This window comes from Sitophilus oryzae, unplaced genomic scaffold (assembly GCF_002938485.1).
Source record: "Sitophilus oryzae breed Bouriz unplaced genomic scaffold, Soryzae_2.0 scaffold_395_pilon_pilon, whole genome shotgun sequence".
NCBI lineage: Eukaryota > Metazoa > Arthropoda > Insecta > Coleoptera > Curculionidae > Sitophilus > Sitophilus oryzae.
This window is the reverse complement of record NW_022146968.1, coordinates 1,656,834-1,675,199: the sequence shown is the minus strand read 5'-3', so window position 1 is coordinate 1,675,199 and position 18,366 is coordinate 1,656,834. Positions and strand designations below refer to the sequence as shown.

Genomic DNA, 18,366 nt, shown 5'->3' with positions numbered 1-18,366 from the left:
TTGCTGTAATCTAGTAATACTAGGGCAAATGTTTTTCCCTTGTCTGCTGCCAGTAAGATGTCATCCAGCACTTTTAACAAAGCCGTGGCTGTACTGTATCCTTTACGAAAACCTGACTGCAGTTTGGGTAACAGGTTGTTTCCAGTGAAATATTCAATAATTTGTCTGTTGTCTGTAAATAAGCTTTTCAAACACCTTAGAAAACACTGGTAACAAGCTAATGGGACAAAGTTCCGTGATGGTTTTAGGGCTGCTTACTTTTGGTAACGGTTTAACTTCCGCCACCTTCCACTGTCAGGGAAAAATGCTTTTTTCTATGCATGAGTTAAATATTTCAGTAAGAATAGGTATGATTGTTGGACAACATAGACTCAGCATGTGAAGCGAGATCCCATCGGCACCAGATTTTTTTTTTGTGATACGACATCATCCTCTTATATAAGTTTGAGTTCAAACTCTGATATGGTGCATTTAGTATTAAGGTACTATTTTTCATAATGGTATCATGGTTCACATTATTAGGGATTTGTCTAACAGAATCTATAAAGTATTTATTAATTACGTCAGGCTTTTTCAAGTGATTAGGGATATCCATATTTTTCTTTGACCTACTGTGTATATTAAGGTGATCGAGAGTTTTCCAGATTTCTTTGAGGTTTTTGATGAACTTTTAAAGACTTACATAGTCAATATAAGATTTTTTTTCCGCCCGAACGGCTGACGTGAAAAGATTTTTAATCTCCTTATATGCTTCCCAATCGCGCATGCTTTTAGTCCGTTTATATCTAGAAAATAAGTTATTGCGATGCATTTTCATTGCACGCAGGGCATCAGTGAACCAGGGAGAAGGAGGTCTGGTAACTTTTTTTTCAGATATTGGAGCATGACATTCAAAGAGGGCCAAAATCATTTCAGAAAGTAAAGAAACTTTTTGGTTAACTTTTTCAAAGTCTAAAACCTGCCACCAAGGCAGGTTGATAAGATCTTGTGTGAACGTGTTAATGTCGAATTGCTTGAAATTACGATATTTAATAATTTTTGGCTTAGCCGCAGATACTTTGATGTTAAGAGTGCAATTGATTAATTGATGATCAGAATGATTGTGCATATCATGGTGTTGAACAGCACCACTTAAAAGACGGTCATCTGACAAGATGGTAACGTCAATCAAGCTAGCCTTCTCTCGAGAGTATCTGGTGGGATTTAATACAACCTGCTTACAGTTCATTGAAAGCATCAAGGAGATTGTCAAACTGGCTAGTAACATTAGTATATCTCAACAGGTTGATATTAATGTCACCCATTACAATTAGTTCATCTGTTAAAGGAACAACGTTGGCTATAGTGTCTTCCAATTGATGTAACGCAGTTAGAGCGTTATAGTTTGGATATGCATAGTCCGATTTTAACCTTGTTAATTTTCAAGGTAAGCCACTGTTGCTCAAAGCTTCCCGTTTTGTTCTCCACAACATCCATTACCGTAGTATTTAAGTCCGATCGAACATAAACACCTATGCCCCCTCCTCTGGATTCCCGATCAACTCGAAAGAAATTAAAATTTTGTATGTGAATATCAGCATCAGTTGTTTTGTTGTTAAGCCATGACTCAGATACTCCTAATATACCCAGCTCTAAGTCATTTATCAATGTCTTGATTTTATAAAAACTTGGTAATAAAGATCGCACATTTATATGACCTATTTTTAAGTTCTTTTCCTTATTTTGACTATTCATAAAGATAAAAAAAAGTTAAGTGGTAAGCAAGTGGATAAAAACTAAAAACAGAAATAAAGTAGGTAACAAAACGAATTATAACAGAAACAGATAAAAATAATGAAAAAAAAACACGGATAAGAGTTTATTTCAGTAAGTCTTTAAGGTGGCTTTCATTCCGGACAGCAACAACTTTGGAATCATCATTCTTGCGTGATAATATTTTCCCATCTCGATGCCACACATATTTGTAGCCGACACCTCGAAGTTGTTCCTTGGCATTTTTAAAGAGCGCATAGGTCTCTTTTGTAAGCTCCTCATCAACAAAAATTCTATCATTCGAATCAGAAAATTTAGTATTTTTTAGTGTCAGTTTTCCTTTTCTGTCACGAGATTGAAGAATTTGCTTTTTATGTTCTGGTTTTACGGTAACGATGACTTTTGTACCGCTTTTTGTTGGCACTTGTCTGAAGTTGGATATATCGTTTGAGGTCAAGGGCGTGTCCAAGAAAGAAAATAGGATTAGGGTATTTTAAGTGCTTTCTTCTTTAGCAGTGAGGCCCGTAATTGACAAGTTGTTTTCAATCTTTTTCATTTGCACAGTGTTAGATACTGATTTCAATTTGTCAACTTCAGCTTTCAGAACTTTCAGAATACCAAGAGACAACTTTTAATCCGCAAACTGCTTACATTATTTCACTAACAAGAGAAAAAAAGTCAGTGGTGTACATGCTTGTTTTAGAAAAATATTCCAGTGATAACCCATATGAACGTCCCTGGTGAATATGTCGACACGTTTTTAGCTTTAAAATATGTCGTGTAATGGGATGGATTGTGGGGGTTTAATTAGAGATGGAAAATAATGTGTAGACGATCAGACGCAGCTTTATTCAGTCTAGTGCTTCAGGCTCGATCTAATACAAAAAATCCCTTAATTATGGTAACAGGTAATTTGCGATTAGCAAACAGAAAAACTCACCTAATACTGGGATACAGCTCACTAATATATTTATTATATTATTCACTAACACCCTCATGGCTGTTTGATCGGCCATCAAACTGCGAATATTCATACGGCAGTAAAAACCTACCTATATTTTAATAGAATACCACATTTTTTGCAGGGTATAAAACTTAATGGTTCCCTCGCACTTGCCCAGCGCATTCACCGTATTTAACAATAGTAAATAAAATAATAACAACAATAATACCAAATAGCTCCCGTTACAGTCGCATATATAGTAACTTTTATACTCAAAATTTCATTCGAAACGCTAAAAGTACTTGGAAGAAAATTATAATAAATCGAAAAAATATTAAGACTAACACCCTATAGCTACAAAACAAAGCAGAATCGGACCTATGTTGATATGAAAAATAAATCTTATTTTTACATACCCACGAGAGACGGCATATGTTTTTTGAAACACCCTATATAGTGTAGGTTTTTATATATTTTTTATTCGTTGTTTCATTTTGACCACGTAATTAATTTTTAATTGTAATCGTGATGCCCATTTTTCATAAACCATCTTACCCTCACTAGATTTTGTGTAATGCGTCATCTCACCCATATCAGGGCGGGTAAGATGGATTAAAGCTACACGCACACTGGTGCGATCACGGCCGCGATCACGATCACGATCAGGGCAGCGAAAACATGAGCGATCATTCTAGCACACACCAACGCGTTCACGTTCACCGCCGTACCTATATGTAGTGCGCCATCCTGTAGGTATATATAGGTACAAATTAAAAAAGGTGAATTATGTATACCGAACAAAAAACATTCTTAAATATTTCCCTACAATATTTACACTTAAACAATAAAAATGTATACATATGTAGTATCCAATCCAATTGCAACTCAAATTTTGTCTCTTTTTATTATTTTTATTGTCTCTTATATATAAACTTTTTATTTTTAATTCTATTATTTTTGTAACTTGGATCGGATAAATCATAGAGAATTTTGTGTATTTTTACAGCCTTAATTAGCTGCTCTGTAAACTCCATTTCTAAATTGCAACAAGAAAAAAAAACACAAAATAACAGAAAATTCCTATCAGTTGGGTCGCGATCACGCGATCAAACTCGACAAGTTGAATCTGATCGCCACCGCAGAATAGAACGCCGCCAGGCCGCTTCGTCTCCAAAACTCCATCGCGTCAATGTGAAACGGCTCATACATATCCTTCAGCAACTTTTGGCCGAGGCCGCGTGGAGATCGTGATCGCGGCCGTGATCGCGCCAGTGTGCGTACAGCTTTAATGATAATCGGGTACTTAATTATAGGACCCACATGAGCAATATATCAATCGTAGCAGATAACATCTTTATTCGTTGAATTATATTTTAATATCAATTTAAAAAAAAGATGGACCATCCCTCCCGACTTTAGGTACCCTCTAAAGCAATCTCATATCAAAATAATATTTTTGTACTTATCAGATGAAAACTTTATAGTAAAACATTACCAAAAAAAGGAAAACTGATATCTGTCATTTAAATCGTTAGATATGGGCTCATATTTGAGCAAAATCGCCGAAAGAACAAGAAGCCCAATTTCTCGTCATTTTCTCTTTTAATTTAAAACTTATTTCAGGTATTGCCAATACCAGTAACATAAATTATATCAAATAACAAAAATATCTTCGACTTGCCATTCTTTTGAAACTAATAAATTGGTTAATTAGTTTACCCATAAATTTCATAATAATTTAAATTTTTGAATCAGAATTTAAAAATATTATATAATATATTCTCTAAATATTTACCTATAAGGGATTTCTCATCTAAATCGGAAGCACATTTTACTAAATCGTATATTTCCTTCTTCTAATGATACGTTCTAGGAACGTCCCATAACTCGAAGTAATCGGGCGGGCTTTGCTATTTATATCTCGTAGGACCGAGCCACGGGCTTCCCAAAATCTGACAAGAGGCGAGCACTATCACTAACACTATCACCACACCGATTAGGGAATAAACTATGCATAAGTGGACCAGCGAGAACACGTAGAGCGTACGGTGACACCATTTGTTAGGTTCGAAGAGTGTCGGTGCATAGTCGGGCCATCTTATTCGCAGGATCCAATAGTTGCCCAGGCCGAACCAGATAATCAAAAGGATAGTCATTGCGATCTGAAAAATATAAAAATATACATCAATATTGTAAAATGTACATAGTAAAATATTTAAATTCTTCTAAAACAACAAAAAACGTAAAAAATATCATATAACATGGCGTCTCTTAGGAAAATTCTTCGTTTAATATGGACAAGATACAGTTTAGAGAAACTTCTGAACAGGTATTGAACCTCTGAACAACAATTTTTAATATCACCTTGTATATATTTTGGCATTTTTTAGATACAACATAATATTCTTATTTAGGTTAAGCTACGTTGCTGGGGTCTGGAATCCTGTTTGATTCCTCACTCGGAGGCTTTTGAGATAAATGTTGACATTTGTCTGGTTTTGCATTGTTACCCGTTCAGATTTAATTTAAAAATAGATGCAGTTTTTCTTAAATTAGTTAAAAACGGCTTATCCAAAATTCTTCAAATTTGGAAAGTGTATTCAATGTAATATAATAAAGCTCCCTTATACGGCTCTTAACGCCTTGGGTGTAGCAAGGTATAGCTTGCCAAGCTACAGCCGTTCGGTATACAAGGAAGGTAATGTGGCTAGCACTATGCTTCAACCGCCTATTATTACCTCAGAATTGTGAATCCCAAGTACTCATTTAAGGCTGAGTCGACCTAGGTACCTAAACTATTTTTATTTTAATAAAAATAGTCGGCTGATGAAATGCCGGCTGTAGAATTCGAACCCACAACGTTTATATTGGTAGACGAGAGCTGTACCTCTACGCCACCCGGCACCTTCGGGTATTCAATATAGGGAGACCTTTAAAAACCATATACGACTTCGCTGTAGAATCAACAGAGGAGATAATATTTGGACTGCTCAAAATTTTCATGAGATTTTCTATATTCAAACGCCGGTGCACCACCCGGTATATACCAAGGTGTAAAACTAGCTTTTTTGCTTAGTATCAAAAATAGCCCTATTATACTCAAAAATTAATACTTTTGTATCATTTGATAATAATTTATGACAACTGATATAAAAATAAATAGTCAAAATGGAATTCCGAAATTCTTTTAGTATCAACACTAAATAATTGTCTATATATACATTCACAGATTTTATTGTTCATTTCCCAATAAAGACGAAAATTTCTAGTGGTAGCCCCTCATAAATTAAAAATAGCATTTATGTAATTTCAAAATTAATTGTGAGATGGACAATAGTAGAGCATTAATTTGTATTACTAGACATTTTGATACACCGATATAAAACTACAATTCTGTGGAGAAAAATTATCGTTTCAATGGCCAACAATGAAATTATGAAATAATGAGATATTTCGCTGCACAACGGGTCTACATACATACAGCCGTTACTCGCTGACGAGTATTCGACACAGATAAAAAAGATGGTCACGCAAGGCATTTTCTTTCATGAGCTTTTCTGTGACTGAAAAGCCCGATACGTGATGTTATCTGCCTACTGCACTCCGGACATTCAAAAATCTCGTTGCTTTGTTGCCTCTTTACTTTTTGGTTGTCGCTGTTAACTGACTTTACAACACTTCTCCATTGAGTTCTATTGTGAGCTGCTTTTTTCCACTCATTCTACATGTTAATCCCCTTCAAGTTTTCGTGGAAAATGTCCTTGTACCTTTTTAGTTGTCCACCCGGCCTCCTCTTACCGTCTACAAGCTCATCGTAAAGCAGAGATTTTGGTATTTCTTGCATTCTGCATACGTGACCAGCCCATATTAAGCGGGTTTTGTAACCATGACTTCAATACTCTCGCAGTTAGCTTTTTCAAAAACCGATACATGATGGAACCACCGGATTCTTAAGAGTTGTCTAAGATGTCTCTGTTACAACTTGTTTAATGCGTTCATATGTCGGCGACACGGCACCCAATTTTCACTCCCACATAACATGGTGGGGATTATAATTGCTCGGTACACTGCAAGTTTTGTTTTTGTACTCAACTCATGATTGTAGAAAACTCTGTCTTTTAATTTCCAGAATGCTCTTGAGGCGCTACTAATCCTGTGCTGAATTTCAGAGTCAATATTGGCCTTTTCAGAAATCAAACTGCCAAGGAATTGAATTCCGCCACATATTCCAATAGTTCTTCTCCGATTGTTATAGCATTGTTGTGATCTTCCGGGGGAGTGCACATGATTTTAGTTTTGTCGATGTTTAGCTTAAGGCCCAAAGTCTCCTAGGCCCAGGTATATGTGCTCAACATTTCTTGTAATTGTCGTACCGTGTTTGCAACTAGAGTGCAGTCGTCAGCGTATTGAAGTTCTGTGATGAATTTTGTACGTGTTTTTGCCCTGAGTCTTTTTATGTTGAATAGACCGCCGTTGTATCTGTATCTAATGCCCAATCCTCTCTCCTGCAGTTTGCTGTCCACTATAATGGAGAGCGCTGCCATGAATATGTTAAATAGGAGAGGCGCTAAGACACATCCCTGCCTAACTCCTATATTTGTTAGGAATGGGTCGCTCAGTGATCCATGATATGACACTCTTGACTTGTTGTTGTTATGGAGGCTTTTACACACTGTAAGAAATTTGTTGGGTACTCTGAACGTTTTCATAATTACCCAAAGCGCATCTTTGTTCACAGAGTCGAAGGCTTTTGTTAGATCGATGAATGCAACATAAAGTTTAGACTGCTGCTCTTTTATTTTTTCCTGTAATTGACGGATGGAAAATATGGAATCGACGGTGTCGCGGTTGGTACTAAACCCGTTTGCGATTCTGGAAGGATGTTTTCTATATATGGGTGCAGGCGGTTTGAAATTATTTTTGCAAGAATTTTTCCGCCGATGGGCAATAGCGAAATTCCCCGGTAATTTCTGCAGTCTGATGCACTTCCTTTGTTCTTAAATATATTCACAATATTCGCGTTGCGAAAGTCCTGAGGTACCTCTCCGCTTTCCCATACAACATCAAAGAGAGCCTTAAGATGACCAATAAGTTCTTTACTTGCACACTTATAGATTTCCGCCGAAATCGCGTCACAGCCAGCTGATTTGTTGTTTTTAAGCTGTTTTATGGAGGTCTTTATTTCCTGTTCTGTTATTGGGATGTCTAATACATCAAGGCTGTTATACTGAGGTATTGTGTTTAGTGCTTCCATATTGGGGTTGTTTTCTTGGTTAAGGATATGGCTATAATGTTCTTTCCAGCGATTTCTGATTTGTTCTTCCTCTTTTAGAAGTTCGCCATTTTGTGCCATGATTGGGCAGTTTACCTTCTTAGTTGGACCGTATACTTCTTTTGCAGCTTCTAAGAATTTACGATAATCGTGATGCGTGGCGTACTCTTGAATCTGATTGGCTTTTTGTGACCACCAGTTATCCTTTACTTGGCGCAGTTCTCTTCGAAGCGTGTTGTTGAATGCTTTAAAGTTGTCTACCAGTCTAGGATTATGTGGATTTCCAGTGACTGCTTGATGTGCTCTAAGCTTTTGTTCCAACAAAGCCTGTATATGCGGTTGATTTTCGTTAAACTAGTTGGTTGTTTCTTTTTGTTCGATTTTCCCAGTACTGCTACGCTGGTTTTATGAATCGCATCCCTTAATTGTGTCCAGCCTTGTTCAGCTTCCAAGATTGAGATTGAAGTTATCGGTGGAAGGGATTCTTTGATGAGTTCCCGGAGGGCGTCGGCGGTATTGTTGTTCTCCAGACCCCGTACGTTCAATCTGGTCATGTTGTTTTGTTTTTTACAGTGTGGTTGTTTGGGTTTTAACTGGATTTTCATTTTTGAAATTAAAAGTCGGTGGTCAGTGCCGCATTCGGCATCTATTCTGGCTTTTGTGAGCCTAACATCTTTTAGATACGTCCTTCGGATGATTATGTGGTCCAATTGATTTTCCATGTTTTCCCAATACGTCCGGCCATATTTCCTGTTGTTTGCCAACGCGGGCATTAAAGTCACCTAGCAAGATGATTCGTTCGTGCTTTGGAATTCGTTGGAGGGCATTTTGTAAAGCTTGGTAAAATTTATCCTTATCCTCAATTTTAGCGTCAAGGGTGGGAGCGTAGTCACTAATGATGTTGACATAAGTTTTGTCTGATATGGGGTACCTTAGGGTCATAAGACGTTCGAAGACACCAATAGGTACTTCTGTCAATTTGGTGGCGATTTCGTTTTTGATCGCAATGCCTACGCCATGAATTCTCCTGTGTGTTGAGGGGTGACCTTTCCATAAAAAGGTATAATGCTCCTCAGTGAGACTACCTTCATCCGCAAAGCGTGTTTCGCTTAGAGCGGCATCATCAATTTTTAATCGGTGGAGTTCCTGTGAGACCAGTGCTGTTCTTCTCTCTGGTCGATTTGAATTTATCTTGTCCAATAGAGTGCGGACGTTCCACGCCGCAAACGTGAAACATTGATGTTTTTTGTTTCTCCGATGATACGCTCGAGTAGGCACCCCCTCCCGGAGATTCGATTGAGGGGGTATTTTACTTCCGGACAATAATTTTGTCCCACTCGACTGTTCCATCATTGCTGTGTGTAAGCTGCGTGAAAGGTTTAACTGTGGCGGTTACGCTGCCTCACAGTTTTGGCTGCAACTGTAGCACGGGATGGCTATGGCACGGTGAGGACTGCGACGATAGTTCCCTTGTGCTACGTTCTCGGCCAGCTAGGTGTAGTTTACTACTCCTTTTCCCCAGAAGATGGTAGGTCTGAGGGTTGTATAAGGTTATACCGCCTATACTCGGACGCCAGAGCCTCGTTTGTGTAAACAGGGTGCACCACCTGAAGGTGAGGTTGACTTTTGGGTAATCTAGGCTATATGTATCGCTTCAATACCCCTTGCACCCCTTGCATAACGGGTCTACCGAGAGTATGTGGAAAAAATAAAGTATTCATTGTTTTAAACCTTTTTTCGTGTTAAAAATTGAAAATTAACGCCACCTGGTGTAACTTGGTAGAACTAGCCTATTTAAGGGAAATTGGAGGGGAGAGGTAATCTTTTTAAATATATTTTATCCGAATTTTTACTGTTTAAAGTTTTAACTTAAACTGTTAAAATTATTCAAAATATAACTAGATATCTTTTACACCAAAATTGTTCTAAGTTTGCTAAAAATTCAGTTGCTAAAAATATACTAAAATGGAATATCAATAGTATTTCCTTTAGAAATCATCCATCATCGTTATCCATAATAAAAAATATTTTGTTTAGATTTTTATACTGGGTGCGTCTCAAAACTGGCTCACCCCTATAACTTTTTTATTTTTTCCGTTAAAAAAACGAAATTTGGTATGTTAGTATATCACGTAAATTAGGATTGATTAACGTATTCAATTGTTTTCGGCCACTTCCTGTTTCATCGGAAATGACTACAACTTTTTATTTTTAAATAGCACCCTCTGTATTTTTTTTACTTTATTTTATAGAAAATGACACTCTGAATAAAATGACATGTCATATATCAACTGTCAACTTTTGACATTTTCGCATATGGTTTATTTGAAATTATAACTTGCGGTTCGTAAAGAAAATTTGATTCGAAATACCAAGTGTGTGGTATCAAATTATTCGTAAAAAAATACTTTTTCCAAATATGCTAATGAGTCACCCTCGTTCCATTTGAAAAAAATTGAGATATTATTAAAACATTAGACGGTCAAATCTATTTTTCAAAGGCTACTTGATTAAGAATATTTTTTTAACATAGCCATGGCACTCTAGATTGAATTTTAAAATACGATTTTTTATTAAGCGAGAATGTCAAAAGTTGACATATGATATGTCATTCTATCCAGAATGTCATTTTCTATCGAATAAAGTAAAAAAAAAATACCGAGGGTGGTATTTAAAAATCAAAAGTTGTGGTAATTTCCGGTGAAATCTCGTTTTTTTTATCTGAAAAAATAAAAAAGGTACAGGGGGTGAGCCACTTTTGAGAAGCACCCGGTATATTTTTTTTAATTTTACTTTAATTTTAAAGAGAACTCAAGGAAAGAGTATTTTTTATGTAATTTTATACTTCTAAATTTATATAGCCAATACAGTATCCTACCGATGTTTTAATGTGCTCCAGAATAAATGCTATAATAAATCTTAAGTGAACAAGCCTCTGAAAGTAAGTACCGAACAAGATTTAAAGTATGCATTTTTCAAATTGCACTTAAGCACTTACTCTAAATCTTTTTGGCAACTATCCAAGGAAACTTCCCTAATTAAGTTAACTATCAAATACGGGTTTTAAGAGAGAACGTATATTATATTTAGAACTCTTCAAAAGTAGATATATAGCGCTTTTAACTTAAGAAGTATGGAATTGCATCATAAATTGACTGAAATTTCTAATATTATTACAGTTATGGAGTAAATTGTGAGAAATTATCTAAGGAACAGTTATTACAAAGACAGTTATTGACGATTTTCTAAAAAAATTATAAAACACACATGAATTATTACTATATATTTGATAATAATATAATAAATAATATACTAAAAATACTTTAATTTGTAATAACCACATAATTGGAACTTAGTGAAGGCAACAAACATGGTTTGGTCTATTTTTTTCAATTATTGGGTAAGAATGTGTTAGAAGTTTTCTTTTACGAGCATACAAGGTAAGTCTTAAACAAGTGCAAACGTTTTCAGGGCTAGTAGATCCCGATAAAATAAACATATTTTCTCTCCAAAGTCCTAAATAACCGTTTTGCAATTTAATTAAATTAATTATTATTCATTATTATTATACATTTGCTGATGACACGGTATTGGTAACCGCAAACCAGCAAGAACAGAAGACAATTCTAACTAGATTGGAAACTACCAGTAGAGAGTTCGGCCTTCGCATCAATTACAAGACTAAGGTGATGATCATAGGCCGTGTACTCACTGGCGAACTGCAACCGTTGCTGCAACAGAATCGTCGCGAAGGTATGCACGTTTCTCTTCTCGCGAACCTCTCGATCCGCAGTGTTTGCACAGAGCTCGCGAGCACAATGTCCCATTAAAGAACCAATTTCTGTCCAAGCATCTTCTTTTAAATGTCTCTTGTAATAGTCTTTATTTTTTGGATCCCATATTTTAGGCATATTTTTGTACTTTTCAATTAGCGCCAAAACTTTTTTTTCGGTCCCACGTACTCATATTTTTGTTGGTTGCAAGACTATTGAACGTACACATTGGCGAACGTCCCAAATCGACGTCCACAAACCAACCGAGAATCTCTTTGTGTTCGTCCTGAAAACTGATAACTGGCGGCTCGCTGCGAAGTGTTCGAAGCTGGCTCGCGAACCTGGTTCGCAACGCGTCCACACTATAGAATTTGGTTACAGCAACGGTTGCAGTTACAGTTGCAGTTCTCCAGTAAGTACGCGGCTATAGATCGCGAAAACAACAACTGCCCAAACATCACAAACATAGACCGCTGCAAATTTGTGCAACAATTTTTTATTTAGGTGCACTGATATCTAATACCGGCAGTTGCGAAATGGAAATACGCCGCAGAATTCAACTGGGCCGTAGCGCTATGACGCAGCTCAAGTATTTTTTCAGATTATTAAGATTTATTTTCGATTTCACTTTAAATAATATTATTTATAAACAAATATCTCAATGGGTTTACCAACTCTCTAATCTTAGGTAAATTCCATATACAGCGTTATTCACCTCATTCAACACGGAGTATTGTAGCCACATGATTAGATTTTTAAAAATTCTGAGTGATGGGGTCGGAACATAACTTCGCACTATAGGATTCACATTTCTTTTGGCATCTTTTTCTCATCTCATATCATATTTTTTTCATCTAAATGAAAAATTTATTTAATAGACAAGCATATTTACAATTTGAATTTTAATCCTAGGAACAAAAAAAATAATAATATACAGTGTATTCCATTTAAAAAAAAATATTGATAGTTTTTATTTATTTGGAACGCTCTGTACCTTTTGAAAATAATTTTAAATTGTAGCTTTAGTAGTCCTGCAACGATCCCATCACTCACAGTTTATAAAAATCTAATAATTTGGCTACTGTACCCCGTGTCAAATGAGATGAATAACCCTGTATAAATGGATTAACAAATACAGTAGTAGCATTATTTAAGGACGTTCCGGTGGCTGTTAGAAAAGTGTTAAAAAATCAGCATACTGTCTGCGTGGCCAAACTGTTTACGGGTTTTGGGGAACCAAGAGAGGGCTAATTTTATTTTTATGATATCCTGTCAGGGATATGGGGTTTTTATGTTGAGCAAGTCAGGTATTCGCCAAAGCGACACCATCTCTCCAAAATGATTTAATAATTTGCTCCATTACATGTGCAAACAGATAGAATAGGATGAATTAGGTATAAATATAAATGGCGAAAACTTGAACCACTTGCGATTTGCTGATGGCATTGTCTTGATATCCGATTGCGTAAAGAAAGCACAAGAAATGTTACAAAAATTGAATACGACCTCTGAACAAATGGGACTAAAAATCAATGTCTCACAAACCCAAGTGATGACAAATCTAGTAATTGGCGGCGGAATATATATGTATATATATTAACCAATATCAAATAGAAGAAACAACTGCTTACAAGTACTTGGGGACAACATATGGGACATTAAATATGTATAAGCCGCGATAACCAAACTTGCGAGCTTAACAGACGAATAGGACTGACTTGGGCCGCCTATGGACGATTGAAATACATTTTCAAAGGGGTACTTCCGATATGTTTGAAGAGAAAAGTATTCAATCAATTGTACTACCTGTTCTAACGTATGGTGCGGAGACGCTAACATTAACCAAGAACACTGTAAGCAAAATCAGAACAACGCAAAGAGCAATGGAAAGATCAATGTTGGGGCTATCTCTGAGAGACAAAATACCGAATATCTAATTACGGGGGGGGGGAGACAGAACAAAAGTCATAGATGCCATAGAGAAAAAAACACAACAAAACTGCATATAGCTTGGAAATAACGATCGATGATGTTCCCTATATAATTTAACGTATTAAATAACAGCGATCTTCATTTCATAGCCATTGCTGACGCCGGTTTATTTTCGATATCATATTATATATAGATAGAATTGTAGACGTAATAGGTATTAAAGAACATCGTTTAAATATGTGACGAACGGATTATACAGGAATGCATCCATTCTGATTATAAAAATTTCAGTAGTTTAACAGCCTTAAAAACGTAAGTGTTTACACAATACCGCTCTACTACAATAAGTAAATATTTGGTCTTTTGCAGCGTTTAATTTTAGGAATGAAAACTGTTTCAATTATGCATTAATGTTGGAGTTTCCGCTACTGATTATTTTATAAACACTGTTTATAATTTATACTGTATAAGTCTTGTTTGCGTATCCATGAAATTAATTTATATTTGAAAAAAAAACTGTTCTACAATTTGACTGATGTTTTCTTTGCTTTTCTATAGAATACGGAACATTTTTGGATTCTCAGTAGTTTTTTTCTTATCAAACTAAAAACTTAACTCAAAATCTAACTAGTCTCTATCTAATCAACTCTAAAATTAAGATTTTCGATCCATTTTTTTTCTTTTGCCTTCCAAATTACGAAAAGAGTATCTCGATAGTATTCGACTGTAATTCTTTATCCCGTATACAGAATCTCGCATACAGTGTCCTAGTCTGAAAGAGCTCTAAGTTAAGAAAAATATGTGCCACGGCACTGTTTAGAGGTAACGTAACAATTTGGTCTCAGGTGCTATTAGTCCTTGAATCGGAACTACTGATGAAGAAAGAAAGACAACAAGTCTATGTGTAAGAAACGATAGGGTTAGGTAACTACTATGCATACTTACTTTATACATTATAGACGAAGTAGTGTTGGGCGATGTTATCGATGTTTTAAAAACATCGATGCTTCGCCAGCGATGTTCGATATTTTAACACAGATGTCAAACGGTCCGATGCTGTTACTATGTTATAAAATTTTGATTTTAAAGCAATAAAAATGGCTATAAGTAAAAGAGGCGATTTTCATTTTCTACTATGTTCGGACGTTAAAACTTAATTGGGTCTTTGTTTTTCATATTTGTTTTAACCAATCAATAAATATGAGTAAGAGTATTGTTGAAAAATAAAAAGCTTAAGCATTTCCTTGCCTCTTGAGACATGTTGTTATTTTTTATTTATGTCATAGTGCACGTTCAGGGGACACATCAGCTGTCTGACCGCTAAGAATTTTGCTCAGCGGCTGACCGTTGTGTGTAAAAATAAACAGATTCAGGAAAATTGCCTTCTCAGCCGTTTATGCATCCCCGTAAGTACCTATAGTCCAAACCCTATTGTTTACTCTCTTTCTTCATGAGGGACTTCTCACTCTATTAGCCTTTAGGAGTATTTTCTATGGTTGTAAGTGTAAACCTATTTCGTGTTTAAGGGGAGAGCTATGTTTTATTGCAATAAAGTAGTAGTTAGAAATGTATACAGGGTGGTCCGAACTGTATTCCGGAAACTGCAGCACCATATTCTGCAGATAAAAATAAGTAAAAAAAATCGTATAAGTGTATGTCCAAAAATGCTTAGTTTCGGAGATACAGGGTGTAGAAGTTTCATTTTTATTTCGATTTTTAACATTGAAAATGTTTCTGTTATCCTATATAAGGGAGCCCAAATCGAATTAAAATGCTACATTTGCCACACCATGACGTCATATATACAAGGGTATAGGAAATATCGGCGCAGCGGCGGCAGCCGGCCAGCGCGCGCAAAAACCATTACATCGCTAATTGTTTATTGATATATCTTTATTAGTTTAAAAGCAAAAAATATGGGGTTTGCTTTGGTACCTTGTCAAGACATACGCGAAACTTTTAAATTGTTTCTTTTTTTCATTTAGGCCTTCGTTTTTCGTTAAATGAAAGTTATATTAAAAAAAAAATTAAACCAAATTTTCGCATGATTGAAATGATTATTCATGTTTAAAGTTTTTTTGGTCATAAGCGCTAATGGAAATGTTTTTTGTAAATAATTATAAAAAATTACTCCCTACGAAGACTTTATTGTGTACTGGATCAAAAAATAAGTATTTGTTTTCTCTATACGGTGGTATTAATATATCGATTTTTGATGATAGTGCCCTTTTACCCGGTCTAATTTTGTACTACTTTCGGTATAAGGGTCCCCATATCATGTACTGTACTTCCATTCCTGAAAAATTCAGCTTGTGACACCGAAGTGAGAGGTAACGTCAAAATAAGCTTTAATCTACCTACATCATAGGTAGGTGTAGGTACTCTAGGTATATTCTACCTAGACAGTAGCTGAACTAGCTGACAGTAGTAATTAATTTGTTATCCGATAAGTAGTTGTCATTATATAAGTTTAATCATCTTATACCTCCTATAACGGTAGGTTTTGGATTTTTCCTGATTGGTTTGTTAAACAAAAATATACTGGGCATATAAATGTCTGTTACAGGTTAATTCGTTAAAGAAATATGTTACACACATATTATTTTAATAATAATAGTATAATAGTAATGGCTATATTATGTTATAACACATACATATGTATTGAATGTACTTATTTTAACCAATGCATTGTTTTGTTTTTTTAATCTCACAAATAAGAAATGTTTTATAGTTTTTATTATAAAAAACAGTGATTATACAATTTATTTACACCCCTTACACTGTTTTCTGTAAGGGGTGTAACCAGGAGTATATTTCGTAACCTCTTACGATATAAGAGGGCACAAAGTGTTTTATTACTTAATGCTTAAAATTTAATAATATATTTGTACATAAAATAAAATAGACTAGAAAGTCAATTAATTAATATTGACGTAATTACTAAATAAGTACAAGATTTTTTTTCTAATTATTTTAGTGTATTTTTAGTCACCTAATTATAAAGGAGAGATATCCAACCATTGCATTATTTTACTCACAAATAAATGTTTTATGGTTTTTATTATAAAACAACGATTAATTTATTATACACCCCTTAACCCAAACACTCCAAGGAGGATATTTCGTGACCCCTTATTTAAAGTGGACAAGCTTTATTAGTCAATGTTTTAATTACCCAGCGTCTTTAATAAAAATCTAATGTAATTTTTCATAGAAATGATCTGACATAAAAAGCAAATTTTATCAAAAAACTTTTTGATTATCTACAAGGAGTAAACCGCTGACAAATGTCTGTATACTAATGCCAAAGTAATGCCAAAAATACAAATTAAATACCAAAATTTCTCATATAATGCCCCACTAATGCCAAGCTGATTCCAATATAATACCACTAATACCACGAATAATATGTAACACATTTGTTTCACGAATTAACCTGTAACAATACTGGTAGGTACGTGCACAGATTTTTTCCTAGGTAACTTAAAAGTCGTTAAAAAGTCTAATTATATTTAAAGAAGATATAATTCCAACAAATTACATTATAAGGCCAATAATGCACAAGTAATACCATTAAAATTTTAGCGTTTTTAACTTGTGTAACATATTTCTTTAACGAATTAACCTGTAACAATAGTGGTAGGTACGCGCACAGATTTTTTCGCTAGGTAACTTATTAAGTCGTTAAACAGGCCTATAAAAGCTATAACAACATAGGTAACTAATATTTATAATTTAATTCGAGTTTTAATCTCAAATAATAAATGTTTTTACTGGTGTATTTCTGAAGTGTTCATTATTAAAAGTAGATATTCTTCAAGTTATGCGAAGTAATAAGTAATGTTTCCGGTGAGACCGCGTATATGTCACCGGATTCTGGTTAGTATAAAGACTTTTTCTATAGAAAGAGTTTTTTCTATATTTTCCTTTCAAAATAAGACTAATTTCTTCTTATTCTTTTAAATATTACAGTGTTTCTTTTTCCTAAAATGTTATACTTAATTTTCGCTTAAAATTAAAAAATCACAAATGGAGGAAAATATACGTTATTGAATAAAGTTTATACAAATCACTTTACCATAACAAAAAAGTAAAAACATGTCATGGCGGAAGATATTCAGGTGGCATTTCACACATTTATCTATTAAAATCGAGATTAAAATAATAAACTTGCGTAACATGTTATACACGAGATAGAAAGTTTCAGAATCGATTAATACGCAATACGCTACGCAGTCAACTTATTCCTATGCGCGGATGAGCGTCTTCAAGACTCTTCCTTCGGCCAGGGTCACGACGCCGCCGAAGAGGAATCGGCCTACGTTTGGCTAAACAGGCTGGACACGGTGGAGTACGATATTGGCGAGTCTGAATATTTATAAAAATTTGCAAAGTAAAATATGTTGGAAAAATAATTAATCCATACATATATAAAAGCTCAAAGGGTTTTTTTGTTGCATCCATCCCGCCGAAACCGCTTTACCAATCTTGATGATTCTTTTTTAAATGAAAGGTATATATGTGTAGATTTGTTATGAAGTATTTTTATAGTGCTTAATGGCTATTTCTTTGTGTAAAACGACTAAATACTAAAACATACCTGAAAAACGCCTACACACAATACCTCCAGAAATAAATTATTTGTCATTGTCAGTGGTGTGTCAGTTAGATTGTATATTACGTTTTTAGATATT

General features: G+C 35.0%; 1 protein-coding gene across 1 annotated transcript in view; it reads right to left on the bottom strand.

The window, feature by feature from the left end:
• Positions 1–18,366, bottom strand: part of LOC115885527 (peptidyl-prolyl cis-trans isomerase CYP95-like) — a 541,467-nt gene that overhangs the window by 29,522 nt on the left and 493,579 nt on the right. The window contains exon 13 of the mRNA XM_030904483.1: positions 4,491–4,857. Within this exon, the coding sequence (XP_030760343.1) occupies positions 4,606–4,857 (252 nt within the window). The 3' untranslated portion in view covers positions 4,491–4,605. The remainder of the gene's footprint in view (positions 1–4,490; positions 4,858–18,366) is intronic.